This window comes from Gasterosteus aculeatus, chromosome 16 (assembly GCF_964276395.1).
Source record: "Gasterosteus aculeatus chromosome 16, fGasAcu3.hap1.1, whole genome shotgun sequence".
NCBI classification, from domain to species: Eukaryota; Metazoa; Chordata; class Actinopteri; order Perciformes; family Gasterosteidae; genus Gasterosteus; species Gasterosteus aculeatus.
The window spans coordinates 11,269,464-11,293,199 of NC_135704.1; the positions used below are offsets into that span (position 1 = coordinate 11,269,464).

Below are 23,736 nucleotides of genomic sequence, written 5' to 3' on the forward strand. Positions count from 1 at the left end.
ACTTTAAAGGGCAAAGGGAGGCTGTCACGAAGTTTCCACAGTGGAAAAAACAACGGATGTTTATAGACAGTGAATAAGGTGAAGATCCAATCGGAGCGGAATTGGGTCGTACTGAAGCCGTACTGTTCAAAAATCCCTATAGGGTGAACTATATTGTTTTAGTATCATATATTGGGATGTAGAACAAATGATGGGTAAATAATGAATAAGCAGTTCTACAGTGTACATTCATAAATTAATGAGCGTATATCTGCTCGCACTACTACATAATGTGTTGTAACCAGTGAACGGAATACTTAGTAATACTTAGTAAAACACACATAGACATGGATTATACTTAACCGATGTCGTCATGTGCATCTTGGTATTTTCATGAATGCATTTGTGGGGAAGTGGGCCCAAGGTATTCAACTTCCATACAACAGTTATATTTTTCATTGTGGTCAATGCGACGTGAATATGTTTTTATTTTAAGGAACCTAAATCGAAATAAATGTCCACAATTTTCCACAGGAGAAATTGTTTTCTGTTTCTTACTGTACATTATATCTCACATTCTTTCCTATTGCTTTAATCATTTCCCTCCCTGCACAAAGGTTCTTTTTTCAGCCTCGTCAGCTTTGCAGAAAAATCCTTTAATTCCGAATTTCCGTGTGTCAAAAGACATATTTTGGCATCAACTGCCAGGCTCCAACCGATCCCCGGAAGTTTGGTTAGAGTTATATAAGCACATGTCTGCTGCAGTAGCAAAAGAGCAGGTTTTGTAAAAGTCAGTGCTACACATCTTCTGGTTAGCATCACATTCATGCACTCACTTGTTAAAAAGGAGGGGGGGGGGGGGGGGGGGGGGGGGGGCACTTGTCAGAGGCCTTGGAGACAGACTACAATTTTCATTGGGACTATTGCTTCTGTATGAAGTGCTTTGCAGGTTTAAATATCATTGTAATACACTAAATTCAACACACTAAATTCAATTGACCTGCAGGAAATATTAGAAAATATTACAAAGACATCAGTCATAGTCATAAAACATAGTCTTTCTTTTTTCTCCAGGGAGACAATTCCAACTAACAAAGGCCTAATAGACAAGTCTTTCCAAGAAGACCACCTATATATATCTTGTAGGCGTAGTACACCATACATAATGCATGCTAATGATCTACTTTGTGCTGAACAAATGAGCCTGCCCTGTGATTGGTCAGACAGTGTCAATGTTTTTCCGGGGGAGGAGCTCAGGAGCTCCCATTTAATGCCAGAGAATAATCATTCAATAAGCAGGGTGGCTAATGACTCATGTTAGGTGGACTCGACAGACTTACTTTTTTTTTTTTACATGCATGTATCTTAACTTAGTCTTGTTCAGACACACTGCAAATATGTGAGGGTGAAACACTGAGAGGACGAAGAGGAAGACCAGCGGGTGCTCAACATGGCTCAGGAGGTGAGTGATGCCGGGACACGAACAACACGCGGACAGTTTTTTTGTTTCTAATAACTCTGATTGTTATTTTTCTAGTTAAACAGTGAAGAAGGGGCCACGTTGGTCCCCCCCAAAAAAGCCTCCGGAGAGCCAATAAGTTCAATGACATCTGCGTCTTTTAATTTCATCAATTCCATAATAGGATCTGGAATAATAGGTAAATCCATTTCACAGTAACCATTTGATTATGTGCAATCAATTATATGAATGAATACTGTTCACTTACACTTAAGGTTGACATTATTCAGTTAAACAATGTAATGCGATTCTTCTGTGCAACAAAGATCAGCTTTCATTATTCTCAAGCCCTGCAGTGTTAAACCCTCCGCATCATATGACTGCTGCCAGTTGACCCCCATTCTCCACTTTAACTCTTTCATCCTCAAAAAATGCCTCACTCCTTAAAAAAAAGCCCTCAGTCAAAACCACAACAACAAAGCACCATCACCTCCGTTTTAAAGATTTGGTGGTTGCTTAACTGTAACATTTGTTGCTTAAAAATACCACGACAATTTTGGTTGCTGCTCTGTTAATGAATGCACTTATTTTTATGTATTTCTTTTTTTTTTGACAAGGCTTACCATATGCATTGAACCAGGCCGGACTCTCTTTGGGCCTTCTGCTGTTGGTAGTAGTTGGGTTCATTACAGGTGGGTGTCTGAAAGGTGTCATTTAGAAAAGCGATTGAGTCATGGATTTATGTAACGAGCCAACTATTTATATTATGTTTGCATTCAATGGCAGACTACTCCATCATCTTACTGATTAAAGGAGGCAACCTGACCGGGACGAGCAGTTATCAGTCACTGGTGCAGAGCACATTTGGTTTCCCTGGCTTTCTCATTTTATCTGTGCTGCAGTTTCTTTATCCTTTCATTGGTGAGTTTTTTAACGACTGCGATAATTCAAAGTTACATGTTTGACCTACCTGTACGTTTTAGTGTGTTCTAACAAACACTGAAGGTTCATTATTTATTCCATTCATACTGTTTATTTTCTAGTTTGGTCTAAATAATGCTACCGACACGAACACTAGAATGATGCTTCCGCTTTGCTTTCTTCCTCAGCCATGATTAGCTACAACATCACAATTGGCGACACGCTGACCAAAGTATTTCAGAGAATACCAGGAGGTAGAGTACGCTGCACGTAGTGCGTTCCTCCTCGGTAAATCTCACGTATTAACATATTCTGTGCATATCTATGAGATTGAAATATATGTATTGTGCCTACAGTTGGTCCAGATCACATACTTGCAGAGCGTCACTTTGTGATCTTGTTGTCAACCCTTCTATTCACACTGCCTCTTTCACTTTATCGAAACATAGAGAAACTCGGGAAGGTAAGTTTGATCATTTCACGGTTTTCCCTGTCCTTTTGATTTTAAAGACGCCTGTGAAAAATCTGTGTGTTACCAGGTGTCCTTCTTGTCAATGGTGCTGACATTTATCATCCTCGTCATTGTAATCATCAGAGCAGCTACCCTTGGACCCCAAATGTACGAATGAATACTCAGCAATGTGCTCGCTCATAGTGTTTACAATGGAAACGATTCCTCTGTGTGAACCACTGATAGCGTGTTTCTGTGTTCGTTGACGACTGAATGTCTCACTCTCTAGCCCCCCTACAGAGAACGCATGGGTATTTGCAAAGTGGAACGCAATTCAGGCCGTTGGTGTGATGTCTTTTGGTAAGTTTGTCTGCATGATGCCGATGAGTGACAATAAAAAAAGTACCTGTTTAAAATTTTGTACAGAATCACAAGCCAAGATGGCTGCCAAACACATTTCAATGTTTGATCCCATAATTCAGAATGCTTGCACAAAGAAAGGCGTCCTATTCCCCTCACCCGGGAAAACGCACTGCCGTACACCTTAGATGGGTCAGTGCTTTATACACCAGCACAGAAGGGGTGATTTTCCATATTCAGGACAATATTTTACTTGGAATCCTTTTTCCAGTAATTCTCCCTGAAGCTCTGATCAAATCAATGGCACCAAAAACAAAGGCCTGAGAGAACACAATCCCCCCATTCAGAGTGAGACGTGGTGTAATCTCCTGTCCAGAGTGACACGAGTTCACAAAGGCCTTTACACACATTGTGATGAAAGGAAAGTGCCTTGACAATAATAACTACTTTTGCTGTGGAGGAAGTCATTTAGTCGGGGAGTAAAGTGCTGTGTAACCCGAGTTAAGACGGGTGTTGTTGGTTGCGTCTCAGTCTTAAAGGGGACAGATATGGTCGGGTCACCATCAAATCCAATCTGAAGTCATTAAAAAGGCCCTCCTAGGTCAGACAAGGTACCAAGTGTTATCAGAAATACTTGAGTTATTATTGAGTTATTGTATCTATGAGTCAATAGTGTGTCTATGTTCTGCCCATGTGTGTCTCTGCAGCTTTCATATGCCACCACAACAGCTTTCTCATCTACGGTTCTCTGGAGCGGCCAACACTTGCCAACTGGTCTCGGATCACGCACGTGTCCGTGGGCTCCGCGTTAGTCATCAGTGCGGCGTTCGCCGTTGCTGGCTATACCACCTTCACTGGCTACACACAAGGTAGCGGTATTAGGAAACAACAAACCAACACGCCTCTCCAGTCATTTCTTTTTATTAACGTAAATGTTTGGTTAAGATCTTGTATTTCCATCTCTTTTTTTTTAGGAGACGTGTTTCAGAACTACTGCAGAAATGACAACCTGGCAACATTTGGTCGCTTCTGTTTCGGCCTCAGCATTATAACCACATTTCCACTGGAGTGTTTTGTTGCACGGGAGGTAAGTAATCCTTTCTCGTACTCCGACCTAAGAATTTACCAGTTAAACGTTTACATGCGTTCGGGCCAGCGGCATTCTGAGGGTTTGACTCAAACGAACGAGGGGAAAGCTCGCCACTTCGCTCCCCATCGCTTTAGCACAGCCGCTCGGTCGGCGACAGCGTGTCAGCTGCGTCCCCAGCGCCTCCTCGTGAAAGACAAATGTGAGCATTAGAACCCCCCCCCTCTTTCCTGTTCATCTCCCCAGGTGTTATCCAAGGTGTTTTGCAGCCGGGATCTTTCGAACTTGGAACACGTGGCGATAACATTTCTCATAGTTGCAGTTGGCGCAGCGATATCTCTGGCCTACGACTGTCTGGGCGTCGTTTTGGAGCTCAACGTAAGCGGCGCATCCTCAGCCCCTCTGCACCCTTCCACGTTTACGTTAGTTTGCACGGGTTTTGCATTTGAATCTAATGGTGTTCTCTCCGGCCCTCCAGGGTGTTCTGTGCGCCACACCGCTGATCTTCATCCTCCCATCCGCGTGCTTCCTCAGACTCTCACCCGGACGCTGGTTCCACACAGAAAACTTGATACCCGCCATTTTGATATTGATTGGCCTGTTTGTGATGATTACCGGTTTGACCATGACGAGCCTCTACCCTCAGGACTGCTCACACGGCGTGGAGATGTTCTACTGTGCAGAGCCCAATGTCACTGCCAGTGTACCACCTGCATGAAACTCAGCAAATATTTTGTTCTCTTCAATTTTTCAACACTTTAGAGGGAAAATTTGGACATTGTCTTTTTGTTGGAGGGATTTTTTTAATGGTTTACAGCGAACGGAAGTGTAAAGATGGACATATAATGTTCACTTTTGTTTTTTCTGTTTCTACTTGAGCCACCCCCCCCCCCACACACACACACACACCGTCCGCCTGAATCTCCCTGTATTGGACCTTTGTCTTAAACGCTGCATTCTAGAGCCTGATACTTCAAGATGTGACCTAAGGCCAACCTTACATGGCACAAAAGAAGGGGAGCTAAATCGGAATTACTTGGTAAATAACATGTTTTCTTTTCTAGGTAGATCCACAAATAACTGACTGTGTTGTCTTATTTCACAGTTTGAGTGTGCGCTCCAGTTAACCCCTTCAATGTTGACGTCATGATAGTCTAGAAAAACATCATCATGTTCATATGAACGCGTTAACCTTAAACCAGGTCTTCCCGCCCAACACAAATGCCAGACTTCACTAATGTTCTGAAAGCAATTATATTATTGGCCACACTATTTACTATTCCACCCTCTACTCAACCATCTCATACATCATTTATAGGAGCATTTTATAGGAGCATCTGGACTGTAATGTTGAGGTTTCTACATACGTGTTATCAAGATATTACACGTGAACGTGTTTCGTCTGTGGTTTGTCTTTGTTTTTTAATGAATTGTTGTATATTCATAATTCAGAACGGCACGCATCACTTCGAGGGGGAAACTGTTGTACCGATATTCAACCACACGGTGTCGCTGTAGACAACATAGCGTGTTTATTAAAAGGAAGCGCAAAAACAACAACTCCGATGTGTGTCGGTGCAGTTTATTCCAAGCCATGCGAAAGAAGGAGGTGTCGCCTGCGTGGTTTTCTTGTGGTTTGTGTTGTTGTTTTTTGTTTGTGTTGATTGCTTCGACCGGTAATGACAGGAAGGTGAATGCCAGCGCTTCGGCGGATCTGAGAGACGCCCCACTTTTACAGCCAAACGTGACCGTGTTTGAGTGCTTTGGATGTGCGGTCAGAACTTGGCACAGTTTGCGTTAGATGTGCCAGACTTCGCGCTTTAAAAGGGACGACGGGAGCAATTAAGCAGACCGGAGAGCTTTGTGTAAAACGCAAGAGAAGAACAAAAAACAACAACAACAAAAAAATCCGGAAAACTTCAGAGCGGAGCGATATGGATCATTTATCCAAACAAAATGTGTTAGTGGTGGAATTCAACTCATTTTCTATGTAAAAGACCGCGTGGAAAACCCACCGCACTCATGGTAAGACTCGGCACGTCGGTTCGCCTGAGCGTATTTCCAGAAGAAAAGATGGAAAAACGGTTCACATGACCGAAGAACCGATGACCTCATGTGGAATCGCCCATATTTCGGCATTTACCCGCTTGCATCACTTCACAGCCAGCAGGTAAGAGTGCGCTCTGCATCGCGGTCACTGTGTGCCGACTGATTCTGTACAAATGCATTGTGCCCTTTTCGTTTTTGGTCTTGTTTTGTTTCGACTAGTCGGGGCGATCCGGTGAAGCCGATGAGTTTAGTCATGGCCGATCGCGGCTCGCATCCCCTTCCACGGAGCTCGGGTCTGAGGTATGTACGATAAACCAGCTGACACAACTATGCGTTTTATCTATCGATGATGGACAAAAAAAAACCATTGACCCACAAGGGACATGTGTCTCCTCCACCAGCCTGTTTCTACAGGGACATTTTAGAAACAATACCGCATCTGTATTTGAGCCATTTGAGCATTGTCCTCAAAGTGTTTTTTGGGGGGAATATAATTCTAAAACAGCTAAAGTACAACACATGTATTTGTCATTCCACCTATGACACCCTGAGGTGTCAATAAGTTCCAATGTCAAATAATGCAACTTTCCTTATGCGTTCTTCTCACTCGGTACATCTCTGTGAAGTAACAGTTGTTGCAGACTTTTCAACCTTTGACCTCTCCTCATTTCCTGCTCTCAGGGATGTACTGAGAAATTGCCTTGACCACATGTAGAGGTCATGGGAAGTATTTTTCGCAGGCGCAGCATTCTGACTCGCCGATGAGCCCGTTGATCGTATTTCTCGTGGGAAATCGTGCGTTCATTCGACTTGAAGCCGACATTCGATTTCAGAGAAAACGGTATTAAAGAGTGCCGTGAGTATATGACATGATGGAGTCACTTTTGGTTCAAGGACTTTGAGATGATGTCAGCTGCTTGAATTTCAGTGCCCTTAAATAAAAAAGAAGGGTTTTCCAGAGCAAGTCCCCACTCACTCCTGTTGAGTCTTTGGGATTTAAATGAAAGACTCGATAGGGGGACTGGAACATATGATAGTACCCTTATTTTTAAAATAGCCATATGCAAAGTTTCCAGTCCTTTTGTAGTTCCCTGTTTGTAAAAATATTCCGACACATCTTCATGTGTACTTTACGAAAAAATGAGAAAAAGCGTTGCTGGTGTGATTTAATTATTATATTTCACAAGCCTTGTGTAATCCAGGAGCACAGCCACACTCCTTGGCAACGGGGAGCAGCAGACAACTGAAGTCTCTCCGTAGTTTGACATTTATTTGGAAAAGCAAACCGCACTCTTCTATAAGTTGCCAGGGGGGGGGGGGCACACATGTTCCCAGCCTTATTTGTGGCTTATTATACTTGGAGCCAGTAAACTTGCTCCCTTTTTTTCAAATGCAGTCAGATGTGAAGACTTCATGTGACCCCCACCCCCCCACCCACCCCCTGCAAACCCCCCCAAGCTACGCTACATTTCCTTACCCAAATACTGATAGAATCGGTGGGCCGGCAGTTCTCCAGGCAGAGATGTCGCTAACGCACACGCGGGTCAGTCTTGAAAAAAATACTTTTCATTGCACTTGTTTTACTACGTTCTTTAGAGGAGTTTTCTTTCAATGCATTAACCGGAAAATTTAACAAGAAATGTTTCTAAATCCCACCAATTCATGCTCACGTCTAAGACAGTGCTGCTTAAAGCTAATTGGACACACCTTAAACCATGATCTCACTATAGCTGTCTTTCCTCAGGGCAGAATGTGCGTTTGGTTAAGGTATCGTGAATCCCCACAGCTGTTTCCAGATATGCAGACAGTCCAAGGGCACAGCTGTTCTCATGAGCCTACAGATGAAAATCCTGGCCGGCCCAACGTAGACACTGGAAGTGGGCATGTCAAGTTAAAACATTTCTAACGTTTCACAACGAGGTCCTCCAAGTACACTAAAGCACAGAAGCAGCGCGTTCTCCTCAAGACGACAATAAGGCTTTCTTCATACAGGAAAATGCATCGTTTAGTCTACACATCGTGCTGCCTTCGGGGAGCCCACACTTCAGTGCTGCAAGAATAAAGGATGTCATTCAAGGATATCCACCCACTAAAGGCAATAAAGTGAGAGGAAAATAAGCATTAGTGCCCAGCAAGCTCGCCCCGTCAGTGAGTTGGTGTGTATTTGAATCCTTGGATATTTTATGGAAGCTTTTCCGCCTCACTGGGCTAAAAGAGACAATATGTCTGACGTCCGTGGGGACAGGGAATAATGGGGAGCCTTTGTTACCCCCCTAGTGCCAACGCACTGACCGTGAATACCAGCGAATGCCTCTCAAGGGATTTAAAAATATTGTTTGTTGGTCGCTACGGTTCTTTTTCTTTTATTTCTCTTCTTATCTCCACAGCGGACATGATTATGTATTTAAGTAGTGTTGGTGTTGCACAGCAGCCCGTTTTTGGAATAGTTTTGCTTCGCAGATTTGGCCTGAAATTGAGCCGCGGGCCCGCTTTGTTTCTGTTACGCACTCTTCCAAGGCATAACAGTTGGAAGCCTCCCACACTCCGGCTGTGTGACATTCTGAGCGACCCGACATGAATCAGACCTTTGTGTGTTCTGAGTAGGAACTTTCGCTTATCTCCAATAACATTCGGACATGAAACGGGGCGAAGGAGCAAATTGCTTTCATTTTCTTGACCTCCATTATCAGCGTTTGGTTTGTTTTGGATGAGATATTTATAGAAAAGGGGCCGAGTCGGTCATGAATGGCGTTGTTTGAGTTTACTACAAGTCCGTCAAAACGGGACTTTGTTGAGCTGTCTAAAAATGATCCAACCATTGAAATAATGGCGAGTTCTGATGACATCATAACGTTGCACACCTGGAAATGGCGCTCTAGATGGCACTGTCACTATGCATACGGTCCTACTGTTGTATCAACCCAGGTGTTTGTGTGTATTGAAACGATGGCAATACGACATAATGGCACAATCTGATATTATGCAAATCTAACACCTGTTTGCATAACCTCACGCAACACGTTGATGTGATGAAACGTGTCATCATCTAACATGCATTCACGGACACACACAAACCGAGGCAGCGGTTTCAATTAGGATATTTGTATTTGTTCAGCCTTTTATTTATAAAATGATAATCCCAGTGAGATTTTAAATCTCTTTTCATCACTGTGCATAAAACACAGACAACATTGAAAACGTTGCCGAGTTCAAAACAACAGCAAGATGAAAATGTCCCATTAATGAGACGACAGCGTTCAAACACTGCTCACTTCAAGATGAGGGTCAGAAAACTTTAAAAGCGCTTTTACAGAGGTGACAAGCATTATTTACTCATAGTTTTGGCATCCGGGGGGGAAACATATTTACACCAATACAGAACGCAATGCAAGCAGAACTACTTTGTATGCGAGCTTTAGTGACTCTGCTTCAATTCCAGTTGTATTTCCGTATGTGCCATGACTGCTCCTGCTTTTCGTTATATTTGCGAGAGGTTGGTCCATGCTGTGAAGAGGAACTTTTTCTGAAGTGAATACAGGCCACTAATTCATTTCAGGAAGAAAGTTAAAGGAAATGTCACAACACGATTGTTGTTCTTGCCTTGAGGTTGAATGTGCGACTGGGTGTAACTCTCACACACTAAGATGGAATGAAGTTTGTGCAACAATGAATATTTTGTTTGCACTATTCGCAATGAAGAGAAGATACTAAAGGGGGGCAGTTTCAGTGCGGTATTACTGTTTGCAGTCTCCCTTTTGGCTCATGTGATGAGCAGAAGAGGTAGAGCGTGCCGCTGGGCCTTTGGGACGATGTCCCAGTGCAGACAGTGGTGCCTTGTTTCACATGAAAGAATGCAGTGTGATAGTTATAATTATGACTCAATGGGGAGCTTTCCCTCTCACCAAGTGATTTTTTCGTACTTCAAAAGACCCAAATTTGACGTTGCCAGAAGCTACGGCGATAATTACTTTATCTCTTTTGTGCATATTACACGTATGTATGTTTATGATTATTTTTTTACAATCACTGACACATGTTTGGGTCAGTGAAATGTTTGGAGTAAACAAATTTGAGCTGCTCTGCGATAAGTTGAGGGTAATGTACCGAAGCGGACGCCCGCTCGCTGAGTGGAACGACATCTGCTGTTTGCAGGCATTGTTCGGAGAACTGAGCGATCACCCCATGTAATCTCATCGTATTACCCAGGCAGACCCGCTATCTTATCTTACTTACTGGAACTACTTTAGCATCCAGCGATGCACAACATGTAGTTTAGCGGTGGTCGCAAAACAAAAGTTTTTTGTTTTGCCTGCAATAACAAGCAATACACATAGGAAGTGGGTTCTCATCGGGTCCCTGAGCTCCTTTTTTTTTCTAATCTTCTCCCTAATCTCCTTCCATCCCACACCGCTTCTGAAGTAACGGCCTTTCCAGAGCCTCTTTAAAAAGCTTGTGTTTACTGTGAGTGACCTCTCACCAAATTATTCAGCTGTGGCCCTGTGTTTTGTCTTTCCTCAGGGAAAGAAACCCCGTCCCTTCCCAGCCCCCTCCCGCCCCCTCCCGCCCTCCTCATGTTTGACTCCACCCTCTTGGTCCTCCTCCTTCACGGTAACCTCTCCATTCACCCCCCCCCCCCCCCTCCCTTATCGTCTGGTGGTGCTATTGGTTGCTTGTGTTTGTTAGAAAGGGCCGCACATTCTTAAGTGAAAGCTTCGGGCTCCTGATAACGCGCTGCCAATGAGCACTTGGAAAGTCCGAGTTATTGCTTCTGTACCAGTCGGTGTACAGTTGGCTTTGCGTTTTCTTTTTTTTTTCGATCGAAAGCTTTTGGACTAAACGATAAGAACATCTCTGCCTAGAGTTGTTGAGTGCAATGCGCCGACAGTCTCTTTTGATGAAGTTCACCAGGAGGAGTTTTATATCGGAGGAAAAATAGTTAACGTATCCCAATCCGAATGTGAGCGAGTGCTGTTAGTTCATGCAGTTGTTTCCCCTTATTGTTTTCATTGCGTTCAACCGTCAAGCCTTCCACTGTAATTATTGGATGACTCAGTTCTGTAGAAGTAAGGTGTGGCTGTGAAAAGTTGCCAGTGTTGATCGACAAACAAAACAGAAACACGGGGGAAATACCGCATTGGACGGGGACGGGGGGGTGGGAGGGGAGACAGGGCTCTAGCCCTGTCCGTCTCGTCTTATCGTCTCACCTTGACCATCATGACGTATCATGAATAATGCATATTTTACCGTTGTTTTAAGTCCCTGAGGGGTGTTCCCGCTCCCCTGGCCCCGCCCACAGGTCCATGTCTGCACAAGGAGGCAAAGCTGCTTACCTTTGACCACGGGGGCGGGGGGTGCACTCGCACACTGTGAGCTCCCAGAGCCGCGGCGAGGGGTCAGCCGGGAGATTTCGGTAGAGGGGACAGGACCTGTGATGTCACAGCTATGGGGCGTGGCATAAAGGTAGGCCCCTTTTTGAAGCTGTGCTGATCGAGTCTAGTCCCGCCTGACTACTCGCGGGAGATGCACAGCGGAATGGGAACAGTTTGAGCTGAGACAACCTCAGGCGAAGAGGTAAGAGCCCGGAAGGAAATGTTTGCAAACTGAGGGGAGAAGCAGGTCTGCCACACCTGCTCTTGTCATTTCTGGTTATTTCAGTATCGTGTTTCCAGCACGGCAGAGCTCACTGTAAAAGTACTTTGACATGTTTTCTGTGCACCGAATGTTTTCCGTTCAGGAAGCTCACGGTTTGTGTTTTGACTCTAGGTGGAAGGTGTGTTGGGCCTGTTTCAGCGTGTTTCAGCTAGCTAGTAAATTGCTGCAGGTTAGCGTCCTGGGAGGGTTTCGCCATCAGCGCGTTGAAAGTCTTCCTCTTGTTTCTTCAAATCCCTTTGGGTGAAGTCAGGAAGTGTGACTGAGCAGAAGGTCCTGTTTGAGTCTTTGGCACAGCACCACCATTTCTGCTGCTGAAGTCCTGCTACCCAGCAGCTGGTAACCAACATACTGCAACAAGGTGTTTCTGCCAATCCTCCACCTCCCACGACCTGAAAGTTGAGTCAAATTCCTACCAATGCTTTGGCCTGGTTTCCTCTCTGGGCTGCTCCCACCTGCTCAACGCTACGTTTTGTCCGTGATATGCCTGAAGGGATTTTAACTGATAGGAAAGTGATTTCAACTGAACTGTTTTTGGTAAAAGTCATGCCAGCTGGAACAAGATGGAATGGAATGTATGGAATTTGGATATTCCCTCTTTCACCTGGTTGACAATGTTATGATATTTCTTTCGTTTTTAAGTGTTTTTTTTACAAAAGGGCACATAGTTCCACCCTTTTGTCAAACTGTCTCTTTCTTCTATGTCCCTCTGGCATTTTAACACAGAAGCAACATCTGGATATTGGACATCTGTTTGAAGCATTCCCACATATTTCCATCACAAATCGATTCAGTTAAACCAAGACTATCTGTTCAACATAACATCCCAGCATGCAGTATATCCCGGTTCACATTTACTTTGGACTCCCATTTGTTTGCATTCATTTCGAAACATAACAAATGGCACAATGACAGCAGGCCTGTTCTTTCCAGGCCTGCTGTGATGATCACGTCTTTCAAGCATGTCCTGTGGGTTCGAATGGGCTTGTTTGTGAGTGTCAAGCCGCCAAGGGGAAACCCTGTGGATGAGGCATCAGCAGAGTCAAGCTTCAACACGTCTCTTCTCATTCAGCAGCTCCCTCTGCCTCCGAGACAAACCGGCCTGTGTGCTCGTGTCTGTCACCTGCTCGAGGTGTCTCCGTGAAATGGCTGATGACACAGCTGTACAAACTGGGCTGACCCTGAGGCACGGCTTTTGTGTACTTTGGCCGTTCTAGCTTAGTTAAATGTTACATTGCAAAAAGTCACATTTGGGAATTTGAGAAATCACACGACAATTGCATCAGTTGGGCTCTTTAACTTGCAATGCTCCGTTTTAGGGTGAGAGTGTGAAATGTGTGTGAGAGGATAACATGTAGAAAGATTACAGTCCCTTTGCTAAATACACAACCGTGAAATGAGGACTTCGTACCCACCAGAGGTTATGCTGTGAATGTCTGTTTGGGGTTAGCGTGACATTGATGGTGAAGGCGGGTTCAACACTTACAGTGCTCCATCTGTTTATTACTATTAATCCAACAGTGCTTTCCCGACTTTCTCCTCTCCTCGCTGAACTGAGCAGTTGGGGTCAGAAGGTTTAAACGTTTGAGGATGACAAGTCATCAACTCTTTATTTCATCATGTCATCCAGATCAGTCACAACAACATTCATTTGAGATTTCATCCAAAGTCAACACGCTGAGGGACACAGACAGCCCTGGAAACAGGCGTATCAATAGCACCGGGGCTTTGAACGTCGTTATGCCCAACATGTCAGCATACAGACGCCTACTTGGCCTCGTGTTTTCTTTTATTTATTTTTTTACCGCATAAGTGCATTATTCACTTCTCACTCTCGTTGCTCGCCAGCAATCACTACCAACAGAAGCATGAGCTAAAAATGGTTAAAAGAAGAAGTTTCATGAGTTTCTGCTGAAGAAGGAAGTGATCGACATCAACCGCAATGAGTCCAAATCTGCTGGTCGAGGGGCAGAAGTGACCAAAACATTTATAGAGCCAGATATAGATATAAAACTACACTAAGTAACCCCCCCCCCCCCCCATCCGCATAACAGAAACACATATCCGCATATGCACATCCATACTCTCACACTCAGTGACAACTCAATATTAACCAACTGATACGATATATTGTTCCATACATGACCAAAATACCCTTGAACCCTACCCTGTGCATGATAGTAGTCAGAGTACCATGTCATTGGCCCTCCTTACGTTGGTGTATTGGTGTCATACATGTCACAGCTCATGATGCTACGAGGCCCTTTTCTGGACATTATTGGTTGAAAGATGTTTACCGGCAATATTCATATTCTCACTTTAAAAAAAGGTTCCTCAGTTTAACAGACAGCATCTGATCATTTGGATCTATTTTCAAAGTAGCCGGTAAGAAGTTACGAAGGGCTTCGCACGGACACAAAGGGATTAGGCTACGTTTTGGGAAAGGCTGGTTTGCTAACAGCAGTTGAACTCTCTTGCTTGATTCACTTTGCATTTGTTTCTTTTAATATATTTTTTGTCAGGGGGGGCGTTCTGCCACACACCAGGAGAGAATCAACAACGTAAACAGTTCGCAGTATATCATTTTGTTTTCCTTGTTGATGTCTGTACGAGATCCCGTGTGCTTTATCATTCTGGCTGCTGGCACCATTATTATTAAAGATGACCAGAGAAATAAGTGTGTTTCTGGTGTCTCCCACGGCCCGTCCGGTCCTCCAGCTGTTTTGTCAAATCATTGTGCCAGTTGTCTGGCTAACTCCTTTTGTCAGATGAAATAGTACACATGGATTTTCAAAGATTGTCATGTAGTTGCTTCGGGTCCTCTTTGGGAAGACCACAGTTAGTCACAGCCGCAGTTTTATGTTGTTGTTGGAAGTTGTTAAACTTTGTGTGTGTGTGATGCATTGTCAGCTGCACACTACTGAGGGACCACAGAATAATCAGTAAATACGCTACAATATAAAAGGTACTTGTCTACATGGAAAGGGGATTGTCGTTAAGACAAAGAACAAGTTGCCATTAAAGTTCCCTGAGGAGTCCTGGAAAGCCTAAAACACACTAACTCTCTAAAGCCTACAATGAAACCCATGGATATATTTGTTTCCTTTCCTCTCTGCTCATTCATTCAGTCAGTATAAAATACAACACACCCCCTCTTTCTATAGGACTGTAAAGTACATGAATTACTTTAGTGTGAGCATGTATGAAAAAGGTCTGCTTTGTTGATCTTGTACCATAATTACCAAACTGAAAGCTGCATTGGGTGCAAATACCCGATCAAGCCCGACTAGCCTGATGTTTAAAACTACTGTAGAGCTGTCTGTGTTTCTTATTTATGTCACAGTCTGTCTTTAAGGACAGCCGCCCCCCATAGCAAGACTAATAATCCCTCGCTAGACGTGCCTCGGTGGAGCCTGTGACCTTGCATTGCTCGGATTCCTCTGTTTGTGCCCCCACCAGAGGCTTTGCAGGCTATAATTCAAGGCAGTGGGTCTGAAAATGCCTGATGTGTCCCTCTTCAGACCCAACGATGTGCCACTTGAGTGTCTCCAAAGGTGATCGATTCCTTGGCCCGCTGAACAACTTGTTAACATCCAGGCAGAACAGTTTGACCGAAGCTTTCTTTGTTTATCATACAATCTGCAGCCTTTCGTTTCAAGCAAACGGTAAAGTTCCTCAGAATTTCACAATGACTGCTCTGTTTGAATCAAGTCCTTCTTGTTTTGCTTATAGACATGCCTTTTTTATTATGCAGCGACATTAGAGCAGTGTGTCATTATTTCATGCGTCACTACGTATTCTTGACAAACAAATATAATATCTTGGGCTCTTTTCGTATCTCTCTCCTTTGTGTCGCATACCTGTTCCGTCTGTAACTCTCACACGATTGCGCTCTACTTCACCGTATTGACACAGTTTCCAGGAATGTTGACTCCAAAACGCCCTTCAAAATTGTGTACTGTATAGCGGGTCACGCTGGAAAATCACCCCAGCACACCGAGTGATGTTCACTAAAGCTCGAGAGTGTTTCCTCCAGCTTCTGAAGAGCATGCACTGCATAATTAATCACTTTGAATACAAAACCCGGTCAACAGTTTAGAAAACTCTTATCTCCTTATCTCTCACATGGCTGTCCATTCACAGCCATCTCTTCAGGCCCAATCTGTCCATTGCGTTGTCTTGTGACTTGTTTGCAAAGAGGACTCCCACATGTAAGAGCCTCACTGGGGAAACCTGATGAAGAAAGGATTCCTTTCATGCTCGCTGCTGCACTTTGACTTTCAATCAGAGAATTGTCTGAGATAGAAAAGGCAATTACAAAAACATAAAGAAAGAAAAACACACGTACGTGAGTGAAAAAACAATCCTAGTCATTTTAAAACTATAGTTTTTTTTAGAAATGACGAAGCAACTCTGAGAAGAAATTTAAACTCTTTTGTCCAACTACAGGGTGTCGACCAAAAGCAAAGCACCAACCCCGCCAGGACTGAAAAACCTGGACTCGCCGGGTCTCTGCCAGTGGTACCCAGGAACCCTTCATTTGACCATGGAACAGAAGGAGAACCTCATTGATACCGACCTCTCGCTGGTCGTGGTTCTGCCCGGCGGGGTAGAAGAAGTGACCACGGTCCATGGAAGGTACAGTTTGAACACTCAATATTAAAGCTAAAGACAACGTCAGGATATCCGAGTCATCCCATCAAGTGCAGTTGCAGTCACTGAGCAAATGAATGTTGATATTTGTGCGAGGAATATAATGTATTGCATTTCTTCATTTGTATCTTTGCACCAAATGATGTAAAGGTTAAAATATCTTGTTCGTCTCAACTTCCGAATACCATCTCTTGATTGCGTTACTACATGGTGCAATGAGAACACACAAATCTCCCCCCCTTTGCATCTTGAGCTAGCTCTGCAAAACCTACAGGTCAACGTCCCAAAATACCAGTACGGCAACGAGTCTGCTCACACGCAGTTCAGACGTTCCATCAACAGTTTACTCAAGATATCATTATCTTTCTCAGTGTTCTTTTCTGGGTGTCTTTTGCACCTTGGCCTCTAAAAGACTGAGACCAATCCAAAATGAAAGGATTAAGCTTCACCTTCTTTTCCTCCTCTAAACCCTCCCTCTCTCAGTGCCTTCACAACGGAGTGAACACTTGGTTTTAAGGATTTAGTTTAAGTTCAAACTTTATTATCAGTGTCAGGAAGGCTCCATGCGACTACTGTTGCTACTGTAAGTTCCTGTACATTTTCTCTTGTTCAAAACATTCTGCGCTCATTCTGATTCCCTGTGAGCAACACGAGGTGCATTGATTAGTCAATGAATCTAGTAATGGTGTCAGCTCATATATTTTACTTTATTTAAAAATGTCTTTGACCATAATGTCACTCAACCAGATTCCATCTCACAACCTTCCCTTCTACGCCCCAACAGCTTATTTCAGGAATTGCTAATCGTGTCCTCTTGGTCTTTCAGCAAACCCCTGATGGATCTATTGGTGACGCTTTGTGCAAAGTATCACCTCAACCCATCAAGCCACACCTTAGAACTGGTCACCGGCAACAAGAACAAGACCAAACTCAAGCCCAACGCTCTCATAGGAACACTGGATGCAGAGAAGATCATACTTAAACCCAAAGGGGAGGACAGGAACAAGAAGACAGGTCCTCAGATGCCTGAGGTACGTTAGAGTCCTGACGCCGTGTTGCGGTAAACGCCAATGGTTTGCCATTCATAGTGAGTTCGCGGATTTGATTTTGAAGTTTTTCATTCCGTAGGCAACCGTTCGGATGGTGATAAACTACAAACAGACCCAGAAAACGATCCTACGCGTTAACCCTCGCATTCCCCTGGCTGAACACCTACCGGCCATCTGTGAGAAATGTGAATTTGACATTGAGACTACGGTTCTGTGGAGAGATGTTCAATCACTGGCCCCTTTGGACTTGTCCAACTCTCTAAACGATTATGCAATAAGGGAAGTTTATGCAAGAGACACTAAAGGTAAATACTGAGATGTGATTTGCTGCATTTGGCATGATGTAGCTCACTTGTTATGTGCTCAGTCTATTGCTTGCTGGCTTTGCAGGACAACCGTCTTTCCCAGTGTGTCCAGCCTCACCTACGCTTGGAGGTACTTCACTTTTCACTTTGTGAACCATATCGTTGATATCAACACAACCAATGTTCTCTTACAACCGATTTTTTTTTCAGGGGCAGTGATGCCAGGCAAAGATAAAAATCAGAAAGAGAAAGAAAACAAAGGGCTCTTCAGCAAGTTTAGAAAAAGCAAGAAGAAATCCGACCAGGTAATCGAAATAAAACAACTACATAGCTGTGCCACAGAGCGACTTTAAATGTTCAGAGGGAGGTTTGTTGACTTTGGTTTGCCATTGGCTGACTTGGACCGTGTTGTTTTGGGACCAGGCCGCTTATCATGTTCTGATTGGATGTTTGTTCTTTAAAGGCAACCACGGCCAGTGCCCCGGCGTCTCCCGTGCTGGTGAGCAAGCCTCGACCTCTCAGCATGGCCTTACCTAGCTCCAATTCGTCTCCGTTCAGCTCGCCTACGCTATCCACCGACGTGCCCAAGAAGAGACGTGCACCCCCACCCCCTATCGTGGTGTCCCAGAGCTGCCCGTCGGAACTCGGCGCTCGCCGGCGGCTTAACTCGGAGCCTACTGCCCAACTCGACAGTGACCAGGTGGGTGAATATTAACACGGAAGCTGTGACCTGCGTCCAGGTACATTGATTATCCAACTCATTTAAATGATCCATATGCACCTCAGATGGCCGGTTTGAGTCGCGGGTCCTCAGCGGAGTCGTCGTTAAGGAGAACCAAACGCAAGGCACCTCCACCGCCCACGTCTCCTAGTGCCGTTGTCCAAGAAGCGGTTCATCTGGACGAAAGTTTGCAAGGTTTGCCTTTTGTTCACATGTATTGGTTTTCACGATTATTCATTGGGACAGCTACGGTTTCCATGAAAGCATTCATTTCGATAGTTTCACTGTTGATCCCACAGTCCCTGTACTGTGCTTATTTGTCCTGTGTCCTTTGGCCTCAAAGACAAAGACTTTCGACTTTGCAGTCCGAGACTGCATTTCTATGACTGTAGTGCCTCCTAGTGGTCATTGTTTAACAGTGGCTCTTTTGAAAAACAGCCCCATGACATGGATCGTGGGAAGTAAATGGTGGTTATTAATCGAAATAGTTTTTATGATACATCATAGTACCCTATTTCATTAGTCCTTGACTACCTCTGCTTTTTTCTGGTCTCTATCTACCTCATTTTATCTTTTACATGTTATGCACGGTTCATGTTTAGTTAGAAATCAAGTCTCCTATTCAGTTACCTGTGAATTTTTATTTTTTTAAATCATAACCACAAATGTATGATGACAAAACATGCAGTAATTTTGACTACATTCCCAATTGTTGTAAGTTAAGGAGGAGAATAATTAACTTGCTTCACTTACTTTCCTGTGATTGTGTGGACACATCAAACCCCCCCCTGAAATGTCCTTTGAGGGTTGCTCCACCCGTCCTGTATACAAAGTAATTGAAAAGAAAAAACAAAGAATATCCCAAAAGATATATTAAGACTTACAGCCTGGAAAATGAGATTGTATCTTTTATTTAGTTTCTTTTATAGATCATTGATCTGTGAAAAAAACATTTTTTTTCACATTCGTTTGATAGAGGTTATACATTTAGTTGTGGTCTTATTTTCTGAGGCTTTAACGTCTCTGCCGCCACACTCTTACATCAGAGGTCCGTGAATGTTTTGGCGCTCACAGTATGGACATTTCATAAGTATAATATTATCCAATGTGGACAATCCACAGTAGAACAATTCTGTAAAATATCAACAGAAAAGTTGTGGTCACAATGCAATGCAGTGCAACACATCTGTGGAGTTTAACTAGTTTTAGCACCACAAGCAAAACTCGCTTCACTCCAAGTGTATTTTTCAATTTGACATTTCAAAATCTAGTGTCTTGTATATTCAACAAAGTATAACTTTTTCATTTTTCCTCTTATATTACGGTCGCTTTATATTTCCTTCTTTCATCTTCTATTTTTCTTTGTACATATTTACTTTTACAAAATCTCACAACTCCTTTTATAAGCAATAGTCCCTCGACTAATCTCCCAGACCTCATTAATAGTGCATTCATCAACATTTTTACTACTGCTATCTACTTGTATACACAACCATTTCCGTCCTCCCACTTTTAAAACACTTAGGTTCCCAGAGTAAGATCATTTCCTCCTCTGTTTCCCCGACAGCCCATTGCTGCCAGCAGATAAAGAGATCAGAGGCTGAGATCAGTGAGGATCAGGAGTTTAGTTTGAGGAGCATTTAAATTCCGTTTGCTCTCTGCTCCTCTGTCATGTGCTTCCTTTGAGTGCTAAATGAAGACATAATAGATGATTTAATCAGGGCAACTTTTCTTTTCTTGTAACAATGGAAGTGTGTCTGTTTATGAACACTGAAAAAAATACAGTTGGACACTTGTATTGCTCTGCCTGTATTGACAAAAACAATAACATAAAAGAAGGACTTATAAACCTTTTTTTTTTCAAATTGTGTGAAAGACTGTTGGACTCGCAAAAATATACTGCCATCACACGTCATCTGAATTCATTTTATTGTTGGATGCACCACTACTTTAATGAGATTCCCCACTGGGGATTAATAAAGTTTCCCAATCTAATCAGCCAGCATTTTACTTACATTGCCAGGTAAATGTGATGGTTTTTTTTTCACGTGTCTCCTTTATGATGATTTTTTACAGGGGTGACGGCTGTTAACACACTGGAGGAGATTATGGAACAAGAGGAGACCACCGTTTCACTAAAGGCCAGCGATACTCTGGGAGAGGCCTGCAGCCTCAACACGTCTGCTGCTGGTGTTTCGTTGCATTCCCCCTCGCCACATACCGAGATACTGGCCACGATGTCCATGGAGAGCAATGGGGAAGATCAGTCTGGTGATCTGTCCTCAGATGGCGAGTACGAACTCCAGTATTTCTTCTCCACCCTCAGCCATGTTTTAACATTAATTTGAACAGTGCTTTTAATTACTTCTGTTTGCTTAACTTTCACAGTCCACTGCAGAGCACAGTGAATGATTCATTAACTGTGAGTGATGTGGGAACAACTGATGACACCGATGCATCTCAAGTGGCCGATACCAGTGGGTTTACGCTTGTTTTTCATTGGTATTGTTCATATGTCTGGTGGATATCTTGCACCTTCTAATTTCATTATATCTTCTTACAGATAGCGGTTCGGGTCCAGTTGGAAATGTGAGCCAACACCCGATGTGTGAAGAAGAGTCAACAAGCCAAAGTGTCCGGGGTGACTGCAGCACCGTAGCCAGCGTCCCCCCCCCGCTTGCGATGCAGGATGCAGAAGCGCCGGCGTGTCTCCACACCGTAACCCCCTGGGGGCAGACAGACGGGTCGGAGAGCCCCGCTGGAGGGCATGCTGAAGTGCAAACTGATTACCCCCCACCACCACCGCCACCACCTGTGTCCCCACCACCACCACCACCACCTGTGTCCCCACAACAACACCTAGGACAAGTCCCTTCCTCCGTTAATTCACCGGCCTTTGAGTCAATGGCAAAGCAAGATATGGCCGCTGTGATGCATGAAGAGAACTCGCCCAATCTCAAGCAGGCCTTGTCCCTCACCTCGGAGACCATATCGTGCCAAGACTCAACGCCAAGTATTCCTGCCACAACAAAGGCGCCATCTATTTACGCCACAAACTCTGAGCCAAAGCCCAAGCCTTCCAACGAGCTAACAAGGGACTACGTTCCCAAGGTGGGGATGACGACGTATACCATCGTGCCTCAGAAGTCTCTCGAGAAGCTGAGATATTTTGAAGTTGCCTTGACACTGGAGCCGCCTCCCGAAGCTCCGGAAGGGGGGCGGCACGGCGAGTCCCTTCAGCTGGAGGAGAGCACAGCGCCGGGGGAACAGACGGAAGTCTCACAAGAAAAAAGTGAGCCGCGATCTGCTACAGAGTTACTGACGAGCACCGCTACTACCCAAGACACCGTTAATGGAAGTGTAGCTGAATTCATTCATTCCTCGTCACCAACAGCACTACTGCAAACAGGTGACAGTGTAGTATCGTCTGCTAATGGGGCATCTCAAGCAGGTTCACCAGCAGAAGTCAAAGAGATGAAAATTCCACCTGCAACTAAACCTAAACCCGGTTCTTTCCGCTTGGCACAGCAGAAAAAACCACCTGGGTATTATGTAACCTCAGCAGCGGAAAAGAATGTCGGCGCCGGTCCTCGGCCCGGCCAGAAGGAGTCTCAAAGAAGTGCGGGGAGAGCAAAGTTACCACCCCCTCCGTTTCCGCCTCATGTGCAGTGTGGAGTGGAGACAACGGGGGCCTCTAATGTTGAGCTGAGCCCTAAGGGGAATGATAAGAATGTAGCAACCATGCGAATGACCAGGCAGAGTAGTTTGCCATCTAAAGAACCAAGCACAGGGTTAAGCTTGGAGAAATTAAGGAGCTTTGCAGCCCCGAGGCCCTATTCCCCTGCAACCCCATCCCGCTTCGCCCAGGCGGTGTCCTCTGCTGTAAAAAGGAGCCAGTCCTTTTCCCGCGGGCCAACGTCGCCCAACTTGCCTGCTTCCCCACCCTTCTCCCCGAGTCGCTCTCCAGTCACAGAGTCGGACGGACTGTCTCCGTTCGAGGTAAAGATCATTCGCTTTCATTCATTATACACATAAATGAATAAATAATAAGACTATAACCTGCATTCCTGTGCTGAAAAGGTACTTCTCTTTAAAAATGAGGGCATCATGGGCATTAGTAAAATTATTTTATTTTATTTATTTATTTTTAGTATTTATTATTTTTTCTGTGACACATGTTTACCTGCAGAAATGATGTATTCGCTTTTGCTAAACCCAACATAGTTGTTTTATTGGCACTTGCTCTAATGGATCCTTCTTTATGTCGACTCTCACAGTAAGTCTTCATTGATCACATGCATTGTGTCTCTCTTTAACACCACAGGATGGCAAAAAGAAAGCGGTGGATGCTGACAAAGGCTCCACTCCACAGCTGGTAGAGGTGGAACTGGCCTCTTTTATTGAGATTGCTCATATAGAAGGAAAGAGCAGTCCATAGCAGTGCCTTGATTCTTCTGACAATAGACCAGCTACTGTAAGCAAATCATATACACAGATTGTAATATGATATAATAATGTTTCCACAACACACGCATGAACCGGTACTTTTGTTTCTTTCAGGAGGAGCTTATCCTGTCTGCTTTGAGTTTTCCAGAAACCTTCAATCCATGACGCAGACGCAGGGACTTGTTGTACTTTTTTGGGTAGTCCCCAACAATGTAAATTATGTATTTTGATCATTAATAATTGTATTTTGGTTTAATATCCCTTGCTCTGACCTGCATATTTGAATGCTTCAGTTTTATTTTGTGTGATGAACATTTAGCATTTAATGCAAGACTGTTATGTGTGTTTATTAAATGAGAACAATTCTATAAATTATTAGGAAATCTATTATCTAAATAATACTGGATTTATAAGATTGACCATGTCCAACCGATGGTTCTTAAATGCTTAGACTATATATAAAATCTATATTTAAGTTTTACGGTGTTTTGATTAAGCTATATCCAGAAATACACTGATGTGCACAGCGCACATTATTCTGTCAAGTTGATATGAATAAATATTTTATTTCCGATGTCTTTATTAAAGTCGTTGCCCTCACTAAGTG

General features: G+C 43.9%; 2 protein-coding genes across 4 annotated transcripts; both read left to right on the forward strand.

Annotated features, from left to right (window-relative positions):
* Positions 1-963: 963 nt before the first annotated feature.
* Positions 964-5,817, forward strand: slc38a11 (solute carrier family 38 member 11). Its single transcript, XM_040201356.2, has 12 exons — positions 964-1,441; positions 1,517-1,637; positions 2,056-2,130; positions 2,225-2,359; positions 2,548-2,613; positions 2,716-2,822; positions 2,899-2,978; positions 3,100-3,170; positions 3,878-4,039; positions 4,145-4,257; positions 4,504-4,635; positions 4,736-5,817. The coding sequence occupies exons 1-12, from the start codon at positions 1,430-1,432 to the stop codon at positions 4,973-4,975; spliced, it is 1,314 nt and encodes a 437-aa protein (XP_040057290.2). The 5' UTR covers positions 964-1,429; the 3' UTR covers positions 4,976-5,817.
* On the forward strand, positions 5,811-23,729 carry cobll1b (cordon-bleu WH2 repeat protein-like 1b). 3 transcript variants are annotated; one of them, XM_040201350.2, is made up of 14 exons: positions 5,811-6,427; positions 6,526-6,606; positions 16,405-16,593; positions 17,435-17,639; positions 17,737-17,962; positions 18,048-18,092; positions 18,173-18,267; positions 18,426-18,662; positions 18,749-18,878; positions 20,760-20,976; positions 21,072-21,160; positions 21,247-22,682; positions 23,008-23,157; positions 23,244-23,729. In XM_040201350.2, the coding sequence occupies exons 1-13, from the start codon at positions 6,348-6,350 to the stop codon at positions 23,119-23,121; spliced, it is 3,144 nt and encodes a 1,047-aa protein (XP_040057284.2). In that variant the 5' UTR covers positions 5,811-6,347; the 3' UTR covers positions 23,122-23,157; positions 23,244-23,729. The 3 variants fall into 3 exon arrangements, with proteins under 3 accessions (XP_040057284.2, XP_040057285.2, XP_077947236.1); XM_040201351.2 differs by lacking the exons at positions 5,811-6,427; positions 6,526-6,606 and adding an exon at positions 11,463-11,877; XM_078091110.1 differs by lacking the exons at positions 5,811-6,427; positions 6,526-6,606 and adding an exon at positions 14,790-16,299.
* Positions 23,730-23,736: the final 7 nt, after the last annotated feature.